The sequence below is a fragment of the Bos javanicus genome, chromosome 28 (assembly GCF_032452875.1).
Source record: "Bos javanicus breed banteng chromosome 28, ARS-OSU_banteng_1.0, whole genome shotgun sequence".
Lineage (NCBI taxonomy): Eukaryota > Metazoa > Chordata > Mammalia > Artiodactyla > Bovidae > Bos > Bos javanicus.
Window position 1 is genome coordinate 29,358,240 of NC_083895.1, and position 18,471 is coordinate 29,376,710.

The window sequence follows — 18,471 nt, forward strand, 5'->3', positions numbered from 1 at the left end:
GTTCTTTAGTTCGTCTTCACCTTCTTCCATTAAAGTAGTATCATCTGCATATCTGAGGTTGTCGATATTTCTTCCAGCAATCTTAATTACAGCTTGTGATCCATCCAGGCTGGCATTTCGCATGATGTAGTCTGCATATAAGTTAAATAAGCAGGGTGACAGTATACAGCCTTGACATACTCCTTTCCCAATTTTGAATCAGTCCACTGTTCCATGTCCAGTTCTAACTGTTGCTTCTTGTCCTGCATACAGGGTTTCTCAGGAGACAGGTAAGGTGGTCTGGTATTCCCATCTCTTTAAGAATTTTTCATAGTTTGTTGTGGTCCAGACAATCAAAGGCTTTAGCCTTTTTCTGGAATTTTCTTGCTTTTTCTATGATCCAGTAGATGTTGTCAATTTGATACCTGGTTCCTCTGCCTTTCTAAATCCAGCCTGTATATCTGGAAGTTCTCAGATCACATACTGCTGAAGCCTAGCTTGAAAGATTTTGAGCATAATCTTCCTAGCATGTGAAATAAGTACAATTGTACAATAATTGGAACATTCTTTGGCATTGCATTTCTTTGGGATTACAATGAAAACTGACCTTTTCCAGTCCTGTGGCCACTAATGAGCTTTCCAAATTTGCTGGCACATTGAGTACAGCACTTTCACAGCATCATCTTTCAGGATTTGAAATAGCTCAACTGGAATTCCATCACCTCCACTAGCTTTGTTCATAGTGATGCTTCCTAAGGCCCACTTGACTTCACATTCCAGGATGTCTGGCTCTAGGTGAGTGATCACACCATCGTGATTATCTGGGTCGTGAAGATCTTTTTGTACAGTTCTTCTGTGTATTCTTGCAACCTCTTCTTAATATCTTCTGCTTCTGTTAGGTCCATACCATTTCTGATGAGCCCATCTTTGGATGAAATGTTCCCTTGGTATCTCTAATTTTCTTGAAGAGATGTCTTGTCTTTCCCATTCTATTGTTTTCCTCTCTTTTTTTGTATTAATGGCTGAGGAAGGCTTTCTTATCTCTCCTTGCTGTTCTTTGGAACTCTGCATTCAGATGCTTATATCTTTCCTTGTCTCCTTTGCTTTTCGCTTCTCTTCTTTTCACAGCTATTTGTAAGGCCTCTTCAGACAGCCATTTTGCTTTTTTGCATTTCTCTTTCTTGGGGATGGTCTTGATCCCTGTCTCCTGTACAATGTCATGAACCTCTGTCCATAGTTCATCAGGCACTCTGTCTATCAGATCTAGTCCCTTAAATCTATTTCTCACTTCCACTGTATAATCATAAGGGATTTGATTTAGGTCATACCTGAATGGTCTAGTGGTTTCCCACTTTCTTCAATTTAAGTCTGAATTTGGCAATAAGGAGTTCATGATCTGAGCCATAGTCAGCTCCCAGTCTTGTTTTTGCTGACTGTATAGAGCTTCTCCATCTTTGGCTGCATAGAATATAATCAGTCTGATTTCGGTGTTGACCATCTGGTGATGTCCATGTGTAGAGTCTTCTCTTGTGTTGTTGGAAGAGGGTGTTTGCTATGACCAGTGCGTTCTCTTGGCAAAACTCTAATAGCCTTTGCCCTGCTTCATTCTGTACTCCAAGGCCAAATTTGCCTTGGTTTTACTCCAGGTGTTTCTTGACTTCCTACTTTTGCATTCTAGTCCCCTATAATGAAAAGGATATCTTTTTTGGGTGTTAGTTCTAAAAAGGTCTTGTAAGTCTTCATAGAATTGTTCCACTTCAGCTTCTTCAGCATTACTGGTCAGGGCATAGACTTCAATTACCATAATTTTGTATGATTTGCCTTGGAAACGAACAGAGATCATTCTGTCGTTTTTGAGACTGCATCCAAGTACTGCATTTCAGACTCTTTTGTTGACCATGATGGCTACTCCATTTCTTCTAAGGGATTCCTGCCCACAATAGTAGATATAATGGTCATCTGAGTTAAATTCACCCATTCCAGTCCATCTTAGTTCACTGATTCCTAGAATGTCAACTTTCACTCTTGCCATCTCCTGTTTGACCACTTCCAATTTGCCTTGATTCATGGACCTAACATTCCAGGTTCCTATGCAATATTGTTCTTTACAGCATCGGACCTTGCTTCTATCACCAGTCACATCCACAACTGGGTGTTGTTTTTGCTTTGGCTCCATCCCTTCATTCTTTCTCAAGTTATTTCTCCACTGAGCTCCAGTAGCATAATTGGCACCTACCAACCTGGGGAGTTCATCTCTCAGTGTCCTATCTTTTTGCCTTTTCATACTGTTCATGGGGTTCTCCAGGCAAGAATGCTGAAGTGGTTTGCCATTCCCTTCTCCAGTGGACCACATTCTGTCAGACCTCTCCACCATGACCCGTCCATCGTGGGTGGCCCCACACAGCATGGCTTGGTTTCATTGAGTTAGACAAGGCTGCGGTCCGTGTGATCAGATTGGCTAGTTGTGATTGTGGTTTCAGTGTGTCTGCCTCTGACGCCCTCTCAGCGCCTACCGTCTTACTTGGGTTTCTTTTACCTTTACGTGCAAATGGAATTCCAGCTGAGCTATTTCCAATCCTAAAAGATGATGCTGTGAAAATGCTGCCCACAATATGTCAGCAAATTTGGAAAACTCAGCAGTGGCCCCAGGACTGGAAGAGGTCAGTTTTCATTCTAATCCCAAAGAAAGGCAATGCCAAAGAATGCTCAAACTACCACACAATTGCACTCATCTCACACGCTAGTAAAGTAATGCTCAAAATTCTCCAAGCCAGGCTTCCGCAATATGTGAACCGTGAACTTGCAGATGTTCAAGCTGGTTTTAGAAAAGGCAGAGGAACCAGAGATCAAACTGCCAACATTTGCTGGATCATGGAAAAAGCAAGAGAGTTCCAGAAAAACATCTATTTCTGCTTTATTGACTATGCCAAAAGTCATATTCCATGAACTCATTTGAAAAGACCCTGATTCTGGGAAAGATTGAGGGCAGGAGGAAAAGGGAATGACAGAGGATGAGATGGCTGGATGGCATCACCAACTCAGTGGACATGAATTTGGGTAAATTCCGGGAGTCTGTGATGGACAGGGAGGCCTGGTGTGCTGCGGTTCATGCAGTTGCAAAGAGTCAGGCATGACTGAGCAACTGAACTGAACTGGTTCAGTTTTTTGTGTATTCTTGCCATCTCTTCTTAATCTCTTCTGCTTCTGTTAGGTCCTTGCCATTTCTGTCCTTTATTGTGCCCATCTTTGCATGAAGTGTTCCCTTGGTATCTCCAGTTTTCTTGAAGAAATCTCTAGTCTTTCCTGTTCTGTTGTTTTCCTCCATTTCTCTTCATTATTCACTTAAGAAGGCTTTCTATCTCTCCTTGATATTCTCTGGGAATCTGCCTTCAGTTGGGTGTATCTTTCCCTTTTTCCTTTGCCTTTTACTTCTCTTCTTTTCTCAGCTATTTGTAAGGCCTCGTCACACAACCTCTTTGCCTTCTTGCATTTCTTGTTCTTGGGGATGGATTTGGCTACCACCCCTGTACAGTGTCATGAACCTCCATCCATAGTTCTTCAGGCACTCTGTCTACCAGATCTAATCCCTTGAATCTATTTGTCACCTCCACTGTAAAATCATGAGGGATTTAATTTAGATCATACCTGAATGGCCTCGAGGTTTTCCCTATTTTTTTCAAATTGAACCTGAATTTTGCAATAAGGAGCTGATGATCTGAGTCACAGTCAGCTCCAGGTCTTTTTTTTTGCTAACTCTGTAGAGCTTCTCCATCTTTGGCTGCAAAGAATACAATCAATCTGATTTCGGTATTGACCATCTGGTGATGTCCATGTGTAGAGTCATCTCTTATGTTGTTGGAAGAGGGTTTTTGCTATAACCAGTGTGTTCTTTTCGCAAAACTCTGTTAACCTTTGCCCTGCTCCGTTTTGTACTCTAAGGCCAAACTTGCCTGTTACTCCAGGTATGTCTTGACTTCCTACTTTTGCATTCCAGTCCCCTATGATGAAAAGGGCATCCTTTTTTGGTGTTAGTTCTAGAAGGTCTTGTAGGTCTTCACAGAACAGTTCAACTTCATCTTCTTTGGTGTTAGTGGTTCGGGCATAGACTTGGATTTCTGTGATACTGAATGGTTTGCTTTGGAAACAAACTGAGATCATTCTGTTGTTTTTGAGATTGCCTACAAGTACTGAATTTCAGACTCTTGTTGACTCTGAGGGCTACTCCATTTCTTCTAAAGGATTCTTGCCCACAGTAGCAGATATAATGTCAGATAGGGCTTGGGTATACAAACCAGGAGTTCAGGAGAGAAGTCTGCTGTTGAGAGAGGTATTTGGGAGTAGTCACCCCAGAGATATATGAAGGCATGAGGTGAGAGGAGTGCATTGAGCTGGCTGACAGAGGAGAATAGAGCCTGGGATGAATTTTCAATTAAGAGACTATAAAAGCAAATCTACTTCTGTAAGGCCAGACTTGGAGCCCCTGCTGTCCAGAGCTTGGGATGGGTCACTCTGTTCTGATATGTCACTCTGTCATGTCCCAAAAAGTCCTTTCTCTGGCCAAGCACTCTGTGCCTTCCTGCTTTGCAGCCAGCAGAGCCTGGGCCTTTCTCTGCTATTGTCACACACAGAGGTGCTGTCACTTAACAGGAGTCCTGCTCCTGTTCAGGAGGCTGCCAGAGCCTGCTTGACAGGTGGGTGTTGGGTGGGCAGCTGTGCCCCCTCCCAGACAGGGGCCCTCTCTGCACCTGCCTCTAGGGTGCAGGACTCACACACATGGCCAGCAAACTGTTCCCTGGCACCGGCCTTTGCAGTCCTGTGCAGAGCCTGCTGGGTTAGATGTACACGTGACTGGGGCCAGCCCAGGAACTTGGGGCCTCATGGAGGCAGGCCAAGAGTAGACATTCAGAGCCCAAGGATAACCTGGCGGCGGTGGGGGGGGGCTGGTCACTGAACAGAGCCCCCACTCCAGAGGAGATGAGCAGAGGCTGGGAGGGGTGGGGAGGCTGACAGTGCCCTGATGGAGCAGCTGGCACAGGTCACAACATCCCCTCCCCATCTCTCTCCTCAGCTCTGGGTTCACTGACACCATGTTGGTAAATCAGGGGGTGGGGTGCTATTTTCCGCAGAAAGCTGGTTTAGCGACACTGTGGGTGAAGGGATGCTCTCCAGGCCACCAAGCCTCAAGGTCACCTTCCCACCACTGCAGTCTGAACATGGAGGGGGCTCCTGCTGGGGGGAGACTGGAGCCCCACTAAGCTGCAAGGAGACACGTGGTCAAAGTGCACTTGGGAAACAGGCCATATCGCTTGTGCCTCTGCCACCAGCCCCAGCCTTCTCAGAACCTACATCCTACCCCTTGTGGTATGTCCACTCCTGGGACCCCTTTCGTACATCTTCGTCTTCTGTGTAAGCCCCCAGCTTCTTCACAGGGCTGCCTGGGCTCCCTTTCAGGGTTCCCCTAATGATATAAAGAGCTGCGGTGGGTCCAGCACACAGGATGAACGGGGCCTTGTCCAGTACCAGCACCACCCTGCAATGGCCTGTCCTTATTAGCCCATTTTTCAGATGAGAACATGAAGGTGAGATTTAATCGCATGCCCAAGGGCACATAGGAGTGAGTCAGCATGCATACCTGGATATGACTGTTGGAAAGCCTCTGATTTTAAACCTCTGTCTCCAGAAGCAGTGGAGTGATGGGGAGTTCAGGCCCCAGGGCAAGCTCTGAGGAGGATAACTTGCAGTGTGGGGGGCCTTTGACCTGCCCACTGCCTCACTGATCTGACCTCATGCGGCTCTAGCTTGGGCCCAGCCCCCATCACCTCAAGCCTGCTCCCCTGAGCTTCAGAACCTCTTCCCTTTCTTCCAGGAGGTGGCTGTCTTTGGAAAGAAGGCAGCTGGCCATCTGCTCACACATGGCCAGGTTCTGAGACAGGGCTGGGAAACCCCTACAAAGGGAATCCCCAGTCCTCTGGAGACCTTGGACTATCGGGCTCAGGAAATCCTGTTTCAAGCAGCTTCCGCCCCCCGCTAAGCAGGGTGTAGCCCACAGGGCCACTGGGAGCAGGAAGGGCTGGTGGGAACTCCCAGCTGCAGGTGGGCCTCAGACAGGCTGTTTTGGTGAATCAGAGCAGTGGGAGCTGGGGGCAGAGAGTTATGAGGTAGGACGTGGAGGAGCAGGCAGAGCAAAGTGTTGGGGAGCTTGGGCCTCTGTCCTTACCGCACCCTGAGGCTGTGTGTCTCAGCAAGTCAGTGCCCCACCCTGAGCCTCTGCCCCTAAATGTCAAAAGGGAAAGCGAAGGAAGTAACTTTCTCCCTGTCCGCATTTCCTGGGGGAGTGCATGGAGAGGACCCCCTCTTCCTCAGGGTCTCTGCTGCTCCTCCCTTGTTCATCTTTCACTGTCAGCCCCCTGAGCGCTCTCATCCAGCTGGGACCCCACTCACTCCCCTGGCATTCCCCCGCCCCTGCTCTTCTCCTCCATTCCCTCCCTGACCTTACCCCTCCCACCCTGGCCAGCTCTGAGTGCTCAGGCCCTTGTGCACTGAGCTGAGATGCAGAGCACTGGGTTTGAGTCCAGTTGCTATTGTTAACTTGCAGTGGGAGCTTGAACCATCAGCCTTCTTTCCCATTTCATTTTCCAAAGGACACAGGATGGTGTCTGAGGTCTCTTCCCGTTCAGAGCCTGAGAATCTGAGGCTCTTACTCTAGGCATTCCCAGACATCTGGCCCCTCAGCCAGGCCAAGACAAGGACTGAGGCCACAGGGCCAGCTGAGGGGCCTCAGAAACCTCAGAGAAAGGAAGTCAGGGCCGACCAGGGGCTGAGGGGTGGCCACAGGCCCGGGAGATCCCTGGCTGCTCGCCACCTGGCTCAGTACCAGGGCTGAATGGAGGGCAGCTGGGGGCTCCCCGTCCTCAGTCCCTCCCACTCCATCCTCCCTAGTGCCTCACCACTGTCAGGGTGCTCCTCTGTGGTAAGCTTTGCCCTTCCCCAGTATCCTGTTTTGCAAGATGAGCTATCTGGAAAGAATAGCATATTACGAAGTTTCCGATACCTTCATTCATTGATTTCTGATCAAGGGTGGAGAGAAAACGAATGCCTGTGTAGAAAGGGAGCCCCCACTTTTCAACATAACCATCATACCCAGGTGGTCAGGGCTGCCAGGGCCTGAGTGGCCCCTGTCAGTACCCTAGCTGTACCCTAGCAGTTACCTGTTCCCCTCCGCCTGCGTGTCCCAGCCTTTGGCAGGTCCTGAAGCTGGGGGTGCTGGAGACCCCTTGCCTCGACTGTAAGGCTCACTGGAGGAAGCGGAAAGAGGCCTGGGCTCCCCACCACTCCTGGCCATTCTCTGCTGACTCTAGCCTCTCCTGGGCAACACCCAGGGGAGTTTCTGATCTCTCCCGTGGAGGGGGTGCTGCGGGTCCGGAAGGATGTGGAGCTGGACCGGGAGGCCATTGCTTTCTACAACCTGACCATCTGTGCCCGAGACAGAGGGGTGCCCCCGCTCAGCTCCACGGTGAGTCTGGGGGCCCTGTACCATTGGCTTCACCTCCCCACCCCCGGAATTCTCCACAGAGACGCCTCTAAACACTGCCACCCTCACGCCCAGAGCGGCCTCAGGCTGCTCTAGAGCCAGTCCAGGCCCTCAGGGCCCCTAATAGACCTGCGAGTCCTTGTGGGGCTCACCCGTGGAGGCTGGGCCTGGCGGCCACGGCCGCTCGGCGCTCCCAGGGGAGACTTTGCTGTCAGCCAGGCCTCTGCACCTGTCACTGCTGTTTGCACCCTGCCTCTGCCTCTTTACCTTTTCTGCCTCCCTCTTATCCTCACTTTCATCCTCTTGCCGCCTTTATCATTTTCCTTTCTTCCTCTTTCTTCCCCATGACCAGAGGCGCCTCTCCCTCTTCAGGTGCCACCTGTTTGCCATCTTGCTCCATCTGCCCCCACCTCCACTGTCTCCTTGGCCACCATGTCCACCGTCCCTTTCTCTTCCTCCTCTCCCTCCCTCCATCTCCCCCAGACCCCCTTCTCTCCTGGTCCTCCTCCTTCACCTCCTCCTCCCCCTTGACCTGCCTCAGATGCTGGTGGGGATCCGGGTGCTGGACATTAACGACAACGACCCTGTGCTGCTCAACCTGCCCATGAACGTCACCATCAGTGAGAACAGCCCCATCTCCAGCTTCGTCGCTCGTATCCTGGCCAGCGACGCTGACAGCGGGTGCAACGCCCTCCTCACCTTCAACATCACTGCAGGCAATCGAGAGCGGGCCTTCTCCATCAATGCCACGGTAGGGCCAAGTCTGACCCCAGGGAAGCCCCCAGGATTTTTGCTAAAAGAGAGGACCCTGCCCTAGGGGCTTTGCTACTCTACTGTCTGGGTTTCTGCTGGTTCCACTTCCTCCTCAAGTCTCTGCCCTCGATTGGCATTTGGGGGTCTGGAAAGCTTGGAGTCTTGGATTCCTAAGTGAGCCACTTCTGGGACCCCTGTCACCCCACGGCTTGTCATGTGCAGGGATGAGACCAGAGCTTTGGTGCCCCTTGTTTGCATCAAGGTGCACCAAGAAGTCCTCACGTGGCCTCTTGGAGTGTTACTAGCTGCTGACCCCCTGGAGTCCTCCGAAGGACCATCCCTCTCAGGAAGGGGGGCACTCTTGGCCTGCTAACCCACTGTGGTTGTCCAAACTGTATCTTTAGCGATTTAGGGAGGTCATCCACAGACACTCCTGCAGGCAGGGCAGTTGGGCCTTGGTGAGCCAGAGCCCAAAGTGGGGGACAAGTCACCCCTCAACTCACCAGTCTCTACATCCCAGACAGGGATCATCACAGTGAACCGGCCCCTGGACCGCGAGCGGATCCCAGAATACAGGCTGACCATCTCCGTAAAGGACAACCCAGAGAACCCACGCATAGCCAGGAGGGTGAGACTGCAGGGGGTGGGGTGGGGGAGGGGCACGGCTCCACTGGATTTATCCAGGTGGCATGGCCTGGGCTTAGATGCATTGCATTTACAGTAAGCAACGGCTCAGTTCAAATCCCATTTCCGCCTGTCAGTGGGTGTGTGGCTTTGGCAAGTCAGTTTTCCTTAGCATCTACTTTCTCTTCTGCTAAGTGGACACACACCAAAGTCATGGCGAGGCCTCGAAGAAGCCAATACCTGTAAAGTCCTTGGCCCAGAGCCTGGCACATGGCAAACACTCAGTAAACACCAGCTAGCATCTTTTCTCCTCAAACCACTGATATCTGGGCACACAGGACTGGGGGGAGGGGGAGGGTGCGAGCAGGGCAGGGGGTACCTGTACTCACAGCATGTACTCTGGGATTCCAAAAGGGTTACATTTTCCAGGTGGCTTTTCCCTCAAAGGGCTTCCCTGGTGGCTCAGACGGTAAAGAATCTGCCTGCAATGTGGGAGACCTGGGTTCAATTCCTGAGTTGAGAGACCTGGGTTTGATTCCCTGAGCCTGAAGAAGGGAATAGCTACCTACTCCAGTATTCTGGCCTGGAAAACTCCATGGACAGAGGAGCCTGGCAGGCTACAGTCCATGGGGTCGCAAAGAGTCGGACATGACTAAGCAACTTTCACTTCACTTTCCCTCAAAAGCCAAAAAGTTGTCTCTCTTTACTAAGAGGAGATGGGTATTGCAAAGCAAACAGTGCATTCAGGGGTTGGGTCAGCCCTCTTCCCTGTCCATGAGGTCTGGGTCCTGGGCAGGAGTCCTAGGGTCTGGCTCATCTCAGCTCTCCTTCTGACCAGTTGATGGCTCAGCCCTTTCGGGGCCTTGGTTTTCGTGTCTGTACAGGCTGAGGAGCCTTAAGGCCAGAGGTCCTTGCTGACCGCCAGTATTCTCATCCCCTGTGCCTTCCCTTCCTTCCTTCCTTCTCTCACTCCTACCTTTTCCTCCTGCTGTCACGCCCTCCCCCACGGACACCTGCCCTCTTAGGAGGGCCTGGGGCATCCCGAAAGGAACAGCATGGAGTGATGGGAAGGAAGCTTGGAGGCTGCTGGGCCCCATCCTGCTGCTAAGTTGCCAGGCATCTTTGAGTAATCACCGCCTTCTCTGGTTCCCCCATGTCTGCAGTGAAGAAGCTTCCAGGGTACTGGGGAGGTTCCAAGAGATAAGGATTGTACCTGTGGTTTTTGAAAGGTGTAAAGTGCAGTACCGGACTGAACTCTGACCAGGGCATGAGGCCAGCTAAGAGGATCTGGAAACTAAGGTTCATCTTCCTGGCTGAAGTCCTTCCTTATCATGAGATGGAACATGACTCAATACCATTTACATCCATTCTCCTGTGAACTTCACACATCTCTGTGAAAAGGAGTTAAGATCCCCATTCATCAGATTGGAAAACTGAGTCCCAGGGAAGGGAAAAGATTTGCCCAAGGCCACCCTGTGAGCTGCTGGCGTAGCTGGGGCTTGAACCCAGGTCTCTGGACCCATGGTGTGGGCTCTTTAATCATCTACCTCTCTTCCTGGACCTTCCTCCCACCCCACTTCCCAGTCTTCCTCCCCTGGAGCACTTTGCCAGACCAGAACATGGCCTTCAGCCTGTCCCCCATTGTGCCTCCCACAGGATTTTGACTTGCTGCTCATCTTTCTTGCGGATGAGAATGACAACCACCCCGTCTTTACTGAGAGCACCTACCTGGCGGAGGTGATGGAGAACTCTCCTGCTGGTAGGTGCTGGGCCCACCTGGGAACCCCTGCTGCTACCAGGCACCCCCTGAGCTCCTTGTGCCTGCTCGGGGCCCAGCTGAGGCCTGGCTGAACACAGAGCTGGCAAGTGCAGAAGGGTGTGGTGGGGAGAAGGGAGTGCAGCTCTGAAGGGCTGGAGGACCAGGGCTGCCAGGCTCCTAGAGGCCACCAAGGAGGCCGCAGGTCTGGTTGGAGGCAGTCATTGGTCCCCAAGACTGAGAAGAGCCCCACTTCCCCTCCTCAAGGGCCACTTAGCCATAAGGCTACCCAGGAGGGAAGTAAGCCCACTCTTCATGCTCCCCCAGCTCCAGGAGCATAGGGCATCCTGGAGGCTTCTGAGAGCTCAGGGAGAATGTGAGATCAGAAGCGGGGCAGGCCCCTCACAGATCAGTGTGGCTCTCCCCCGCACACGTGCACTGCGTCTCCTCTTCACTGCCTCCCCGAGGACGTCCTCTCACTCCTCCCCAGCCCCCAGAGCTTGGAGTCTTACGTTAGGAAGAGGTGAGCTGGGATACTCCCTGTCTCTGGCTGGCTGTCTCCCCTGTAGGAATATGAATCTTAAACCTGCCTGTGTATATGCTCACACATGTGCCAGTGCACATCCATGTGAGGCATATGTGCAGCTTACACGTGTGCAGAGATACACAGAGGTGCCTGCACGATGCACTCCATGTGCAGATATAACCGCCTGCGGAGAAAGAATGCACAGCGTGGGCCTCCCAGGCCTGCGAGCATTACAGAGTGAGTGCTGTGGCTGTGTAAACACGGAGTCCGGTGCACACATGTGGGTCCTAGCCTTGAGTGGTCAGACAGCCGTTGGAGCATCGTGTACACACACACGTGGGCAGACTGGGCCGGAGGTGCATACCTAGACAGGGCCCCAAACGGGGAGGGGACATCAGGGAGCCCCCAGACCCTCCCGTGGTGGCCAGCCTCAAAGGCTGCTGGGAAGGCCGGCGTGCTCCGGGCGGGCCGGAGGGGCTTGCTCACCGCTGTTGTGTTTTCTCCCCAGCAGGGCTTTGAGGCTGCTCCCCAAGCATCTGCGTCAGTCTGCCAAGGCTGCCGCAGCCCGGCCCAGGGCCCCCCAACCTGTCCGCCTCACCTCCCCTCCTCTCATCCATTGTCAGCCATGGCTCACCGGGGCGGGGCGGGGGAGGGTGGGCGGGGGCTCAAGTTGACCCTGCAGTGACCCCTCTCCCCCGGCCCAGGGACCTCCCTGACGGTGCTCAACGGGCCCGTCCTGGCCCTGGATGCAGACCTGGACGTCTACGCTGTGGTGACCTACCAGCTGCTGGGCGCCCAGAGCGGGCTCTTTGATATTGACAACAGCACCGGTGAGGCCTCTGCACACGCCCCCAGCTCTCCCAGCCCAGCTCCAAGTCTTCCTTGTAACGGCCTCCACCACTAGATCTACGGTCTCCTTTCTCAGTGCTGGGTCCAGGCTCTCCAGAGGGACCCTGTTCCTCACAGCCCCCATCTTACAGCTGGATTAGGCCACCCAGGGGCCAGCGAGGAAGAACCAGGAAGAGGCTTGGGGTCAACAGAAGTGACCTGCTGACGCATAAACTCAGCCTCAGTAGAGAGCCCCCAAAACCCACTCCTCCTTGTCTCCTCCCCCGCTGGAGGATGGGGCCCCTAGTCTCCCAGAGGAAGCAACCACCCTCGAACCAGACTCAAAACTCCTCTGTTGCATCAGTCTAGGCCTAGCCAATTTGGTGACAGGAGACAAGGAGGGATGTGCTGGCACCTCTCTCAGCAGAGCTGCGCAACCCTCCAGCCTGAGGCACTCATCTCAGGCAGAACTCTGGAGAATTGCCAAGGACACCTGGGGAGGGGACCTCCCTAAACATTGGTCGTTGAACCTTGGAGGAAGAAAGTCATTGTGTTGCTTTCTCTGCTCCTCTTTCATCTCTGTCCCCATCACGCCTTACCTTTTTCTGTCCCCCCTGGGTTGGCTCTTGCCCGGTTTCTCCACCACATCTCTTATCCTTTGTATCTCCCTGGCCGGTGGTGCTGGGTACCAGGTGTGGTGACAGTGAGGTCAGGTATCGTCATTGACCGGGAGGCCTTCTCACCCCCCGTCCTGGAGCTGCTGCTGCTGGCTGAGGACATCGGGCTGCTCAATGGCACCGCTGACCTGCTCGTCACCATCCTGGATGACAATGACAACTGGCCCACCTTTAGCCCTGCCGCTGTCACCGTCCACCTGCTGGAGAACTGCCCACCAGGTAGGCGGGGATCAGGCCCCAGCCTCCAGACGGGAGCTGGTCGTGTGTGGGGATTGCAGCCTCACAGTTTGGAGGCAGAAGTCGCCTCCAGCGGGGAGAAGGATGGGCAGCAGGGTGGGCGGAGAGGGGGTCAGGAGACCCACGTCCCCCTCCCTTCCTTTCTCAGACCTACAGTGTCTTGTGAACAAAACAAAATTGTTAAGATATGTTCCCTCCGTGTTCCTGTATGGAAAGACTGATTGTTTCAAAGTCAAAATAGGATTAACATGATTTCCATCAAAATCAAATATGATTTGGGAGATAAGTTTGATTCTAAAGAACATTTTGAAAAATAAGTGTAATAAAGCTAGATTTGTCTTACCAGGTGTTACAACATATTACCAGTATTTAAAACCACATGATATGAACACAAGACTCTGAGACAAAGTAGCCCAGCAACAGTGATGGGTAAATTAAGAAATGTAACATTATGTCATAAAGGAAATGATAAAACCAGTAGTGAAAACTGTTCAGTGTGCAAAACATTTGTTCATATTTAGTGTAGATTCTCATCCCATGTCAGACACCAGAAAGAAACCCAAAGACACCCTAAAGAAAATATAAAAGAGTATAAAACATTAAAAAATAAGAGAAGACACTTCAGGTGAATATTTGTCTGCTTTAAAGATAAGGTTCTAAGCATTTAAGAAACAGGAAAACATAAAAAAGGGAAAAATATTAAGTTCTGGTACATATGAACCATTTCAACTTCTTTACATCATATAACCAGTACCAAAAGGTGAACTAAAAACTGAGAAAAAAAGATATTTATCACAAGTTATTATAATTATATAGTGTGTATAAATTGACCAAAAATAGGCAAAGGACAAAAACTGACACTTTGCAGAAGAGAAGATACAACTAATCATTGAATTATTAAAAAATTGTTCAGTCTCAAATAATCAAAATAAATAGGACAAAATCAAAATAAATAAGGAAAATAAAATAGGACACCATTTTTGTAGAAAATTGCAGGTGAAAAAAAATGCATAAAAGATGGATGTTTATTTGCAAAATAGAATTAGACTCACAGACTTTGAAAACAAATTTATGGTTACCAAAAGAAGCTGGGGGTGGAGGGATAAATTAGGAGCTTTGGATTAACAGATACACACGACTATGTATAAAACACATAAACAATAAGGACCTACTATATAGCACTGGGAACTATATTTAATATTCCTGCAATAACCTATAATATAAAAGAATATATATTATATATATATAACTGGATCACTTCGCTGTACATCTGAAACTAGTACAACATTGTAAATCAACTATACTTCAATTAAAAATAAATACATTTTAAAATATATAACAAAATAACAAAGATAGGTGCTAGCAAGGCTATTGTGGGAAGAGGCCCTTGTGACCCCCAAGGAAAGTATCTTGGTGGGATGTTTTTATATAAAAGGTAACTGTCAGCTGCTCCCCATTCCCACCCCCACAGGATTCTCGGTCCTTCAGATCACAGCCACGGATGAGGACAGTGGCCTCAATGGGGAGCTGATCTACCGAATAGAAGCTGGGGCTCAGGACCGCTTCCTCATCCACCCAGTCAGCGGCATCGTCCGCGTCGGCAATGCCACCATCGACAGGGAGGAGCAGGAGTCATATAGGCTGACAGTAGTGGCCACCGACCGGGGCGCCGTCCCTCTCTCCGGCACAGCCATCATCACTGTCCTTATCGATGACATCAATGACTCCCGCCCCGAGTTCCTCAACCCCATCCAGACGGTGAGCGTGCTGGAGTCAGCTGAGCCAGGCACTGTCATTGCCAACGTCACCGCTATTGACCGTGACCTCAATCCTGAGCTGGAGTACCACATCATCGACATTGTGGCCAAGGACGACACTGACCGCCTGGTGCCTGACCAGGAGGATGCCTTTGCCGTGAATATCAACACAGGTACCAAGGCCTGCTCCCCTCCGGCCCTCCTCCGGACTCCCTGCCCAGTCTCCTGGTTCTCTGCTTTCTCCCTTACCCCACTTGCTGCTCCCTCTCTCTGACCCTCCCTACCCATCAGCTGCTCCTTCCTCCTCTCCTCTCCCTTCTGCTGACACCACATCCTTCCCTCTCTTTGCCATCTCTCCCCTGGCTCTTTCCCTCTCTCCCTTCTCTTCTTCCTTCCCCCTTGACCAGCTCCCTAATTATCTTACTCTACCAGTATTGTATGAGTGTGCCCATCTCACCACACTTGTGATAGCGTTAAATATTATAGGAAAATTGCATTTTTTAATATGCATTTCTTTAATAACTGAGTGGCTGAACACTTTCTTCATATGTATCCAGGCCATTTAACTTCTTTCTAAGTTTCACACACACACACACACATATATATGTACACACACATATATATTTCTATGTTATATGTGTGTATATGTATACCCTTAATGATTTTCTTACACTATCACAAACCAAAGGGAAACTGTGGCTTATCTTTCACAATTTTTGCAGCTTATAACTTTGACTTTAATTTTATTATTTTTCTTAAAGTTCAGCATTTTTGCCTCTGAGGGGAGTTAAGGAGGAGACATGGGACTAACTTATAGATATACTTCTTGGATGGCCCAGAGAAGTGACAGAAAAACTAACATGGCTATGGCAAAATGCTAAAAATCATTGTTACTCAGAGAAATGCATAGTAAAACAGCAATGAGATATTGGTTTTCCATACGTGATTAGCAGACATTAGGATGCTGGACAGCATTGAGTATTGGTGACAATATGGGGACATCATACACTACTGTAGGAATTTTGACTAATTTCCTATCTAGACAGCAATCCAGCAATACCCAATGACCCAGCAATTCTGCTCCTAGATATATGTCCCAAGGAGGTTCTCAGGTTGATAATGAAACTGTTTGAGGATGTTCACTGCAGTGTTATTGGTGACAGGAGCTTGAGGGCAACCAAGGCATCCATCCCTGGGATACTGGAGAGTAAAATGTGGTGGGTGCATGTCATGGGACACCAGGCAGCTTAGAAGCAATAGACTAGGCTCACACAGAGAAACGTGAGGTGGGGGCAGGGAGCCTTAAAATCAAGTACTTACTGAAAATGATAAGAAACAGAATGGGTTATATACATATATATATACGTGTGTGTGTGTGTGTATACTCAAATCCCATTGCATAAATATAAAATACATACACAAAAACAATACATGATTTTCAGGAACACTTTCAATAAATACACTTGAATGCATTGCCCAAGGGGAGGAGAGAAGGGGAGAGGAGTGTGAGAACAGAAGGGAAAAGATACATACATAAAACAAGAGTAATGCCAGTGACCATCATGTGCAAACAACTACAGAGTAGATTAAATCAATATGCCTCTGAGGCCCAAAGAGAAAAAGAAGACAGGAAAACCAGGAGCCACTAGGAGGAATTAGATGACTTAGTCCTGAGTCAGGTTAGCAACGTTCCCACTGCAGTGGTTTCTCAGGACCATGGAGAGCTGCCCCATGCCCCTGCCCAGCTTTATGCATACTGTTGCCTCTACCATTTTTTCCTGTTCTCTCTCCAACTGACTCTCTTCTCTCTGTTTTCCTTTCCAGTGTCTTCTCTGCCCCTCTTTCTCATGCTTTCCTCCTCCCTTGCTCGCCTCTCTCTTTCTTGTTAGAGCCTCAGCCCGCTGGGTGCTCCTCTCTACTAGGCTCCCCCTTTCTCCCCTAGCTTCCCACCCCTCTGCCTCTTCCCATCCACCCCATCCCTCCCAAATCTCCTGCCCTGGTCAGCTCTGAGCCCTTCAGTCCCCTATGCCCTGCTCTGCTCCATCCCCTCTGCACCCTGAACTAACTGGTGTTAACCCTCTTCTCTCTTCCTCATGGCTGGCAGGCCCACAGGTTTGAGCTCTGTTTCTCTGTCACTTCCCACCTCATCTCTTCTCTGCTTCACCCCATCGCCTTCCTCCATACCCACCGCACCCCCACCACCCTTCCCATCCTGTGGGACCTGGGCCAAGGCCGTGGCCCAGCCTTTGCAGACTGAATGCAGCCACCCTCTCCCCATCCTCGCTCCCCAGCCTCGGGGACGGGGAGCGAGAGTAGGAAGAGGAGGAGGAGGAGGAGGCAGCGGCCCAGGGTAAGTGACTGCCCCACCATGGGGGACCCGAGGAGGACAGGAGTTCAGCAGGGGGAGTCTGCCAAGGGGGAAGGGAGTCCCAGACACCCCAGTACCTGAGAGGGAGCTGGGAAAGAGAGGAGGTTTCACCCTAGGATGAGGCCAATGGGAGGAAGAGCCACCAGGCCCTCACACTGGCAGGAAGAACAGAGCCAGGCCTGAGATCGGCAAAACTGTCTGTCCAGTTCAAGCCCAAACTTCTGGAGGGCTCCTCTGTGAATCAGGAGCAGGCTAGGGCTTGGGGGCAATGGGTAGGAGGGAAGGAAACAGCTCTTTGTTGTACAGCTCCTTTGTCAGGCGGCCATGCCATGCCCCGCAACCCCGTTATCATGACAAGGGGGTGGGCCTTACTGTCCAACTGTGCCACTGCTTGCTGTCCCTTCCAGGGACCCCCATCAGGGATTTTCAATGCATTGACCTTCCTTTATGCTTGATCTCCCTAGAATACAAGTGTTTTTTAAGTTATAAAATACATATAAAATTTACCATCGTAACCATTTTTAACCATAAGTTTAATGGTTCAGTATATTCATGTGTTGTGGAATACAAGGTGCTTTTTTTTTTGGCCATGCAATGTGGCTTGTGGGCTCTTAGTTCCCAAAGCAGGGATCGAACCCAGGCCTTCGGCAGTGAACACATGGAGTCCTAACCACTGGACCACCAGGAAATTCCAACAAGCATTTTTTTAAACAAGCAATTACATAGCGCTTTCTATGTGCCAAGCCCTGTTCTAAGCCCTTTACAAGTACATTAAATTCATTTAATTGTTATAATCTGCCAAATAGCCCTCTGCGGTAGGTACAGTAATCGTCCTCATCTCACAAATGAGGACAAAGGGGTACAGAGAGGTTAGATAACTGCCGGGCTGGTGAGCGCTGAGTGAGGGGCAGAGCGACATGCCCCAGCTTGCAGGAGCTGTGGTCTCATCCAGCCAGAGGAGACGGCAAGTCCCAGGTCCACTGGGGCCCACTGCCCGTGGTGGGGATTGGGAGGGTTGGCCAGGAGCACCCCTGGGAGGCCCAGATTTTAGGGGGTTCCCCTGGGGCTGAACCTGACTTGGTCTGGTCTACAGGGTCTGTAATGGTGAAATCCCCTCTGAACCGGGAGCTGGTTGCCACCTATGAGGTCACTCTCTCTGTGATTGACAATGCCAGCGACCTACCAGAGCGCTCCGTCAGTGTGCCAAATGGTAAGGCCTCTCCCACATGGTCCCATAGAGAGGCAGGCCTGGTCCTGGGGGCGAGCAGCAGACCGGCTACAGGGGTTGCCAGCAGTCAGGCTGCATGAGGAGGGGTGGCGGCCGGGGAAGGTGGCAGCTACAGCGAGGCTGGGAGTGGCCCTGTGTCCCTGCTGTTAGGCAGAGCTCAACAGTGGCGGATCCAGAAGCCCAGAGATGTGTGTCTTGAACTCTAAG

General features: G+C 50.6%; 1 protein-coding gene across 6 annotated transcripts in view; it reads left to right on the forward strand.

Annotated features, from left to right (window-relative positions):
• The window catches only part of LOC133240634 (cadherin-23), an 82,224-nt gene that overhangs the window by 47,508 nt on the left and 16,245 nt on the right, over positions 1–18,471 (forward strand). For 5 of the 6 annotated variants that reach the window (XM_061405788.1, XM_061405789.1, XM_061405787.1 and 2 more), the window contains 8 exons: positions 7,359–7,492; positions 8,052–8,261; positions 8,784–8,891; positions 10,544–10,646; positions 11,874–11,999; positions 12,690–12,893; positions 14,383–14,841; positions 18,130–18,246. In XM_061405788.1, the coding sequence (XP_061261772.1) occupies positions 7,359–7,492; positions 8,052–8,261; positions 8,784–8,891; positions 10,544–10,646; positions 11,874–11,999; positions 12,690–12,893; positions 14,383–14,841; positions 18,130–18,246 (1,461 nt within the window). Of the gene's footprint in view, positions 1–7,358; positions 7,493–8,051; positions 8,262–8,783; positions 8,892–10,543; positions 10,647–11,873; positions 12,000–12,689; positions 12,894–14,382; positions 14,842–14,937; positions 18,247–18,471 lie in introns of those variants that run through there. The other variant, XM_061405791.1, reaches the window with a different exon arrangement.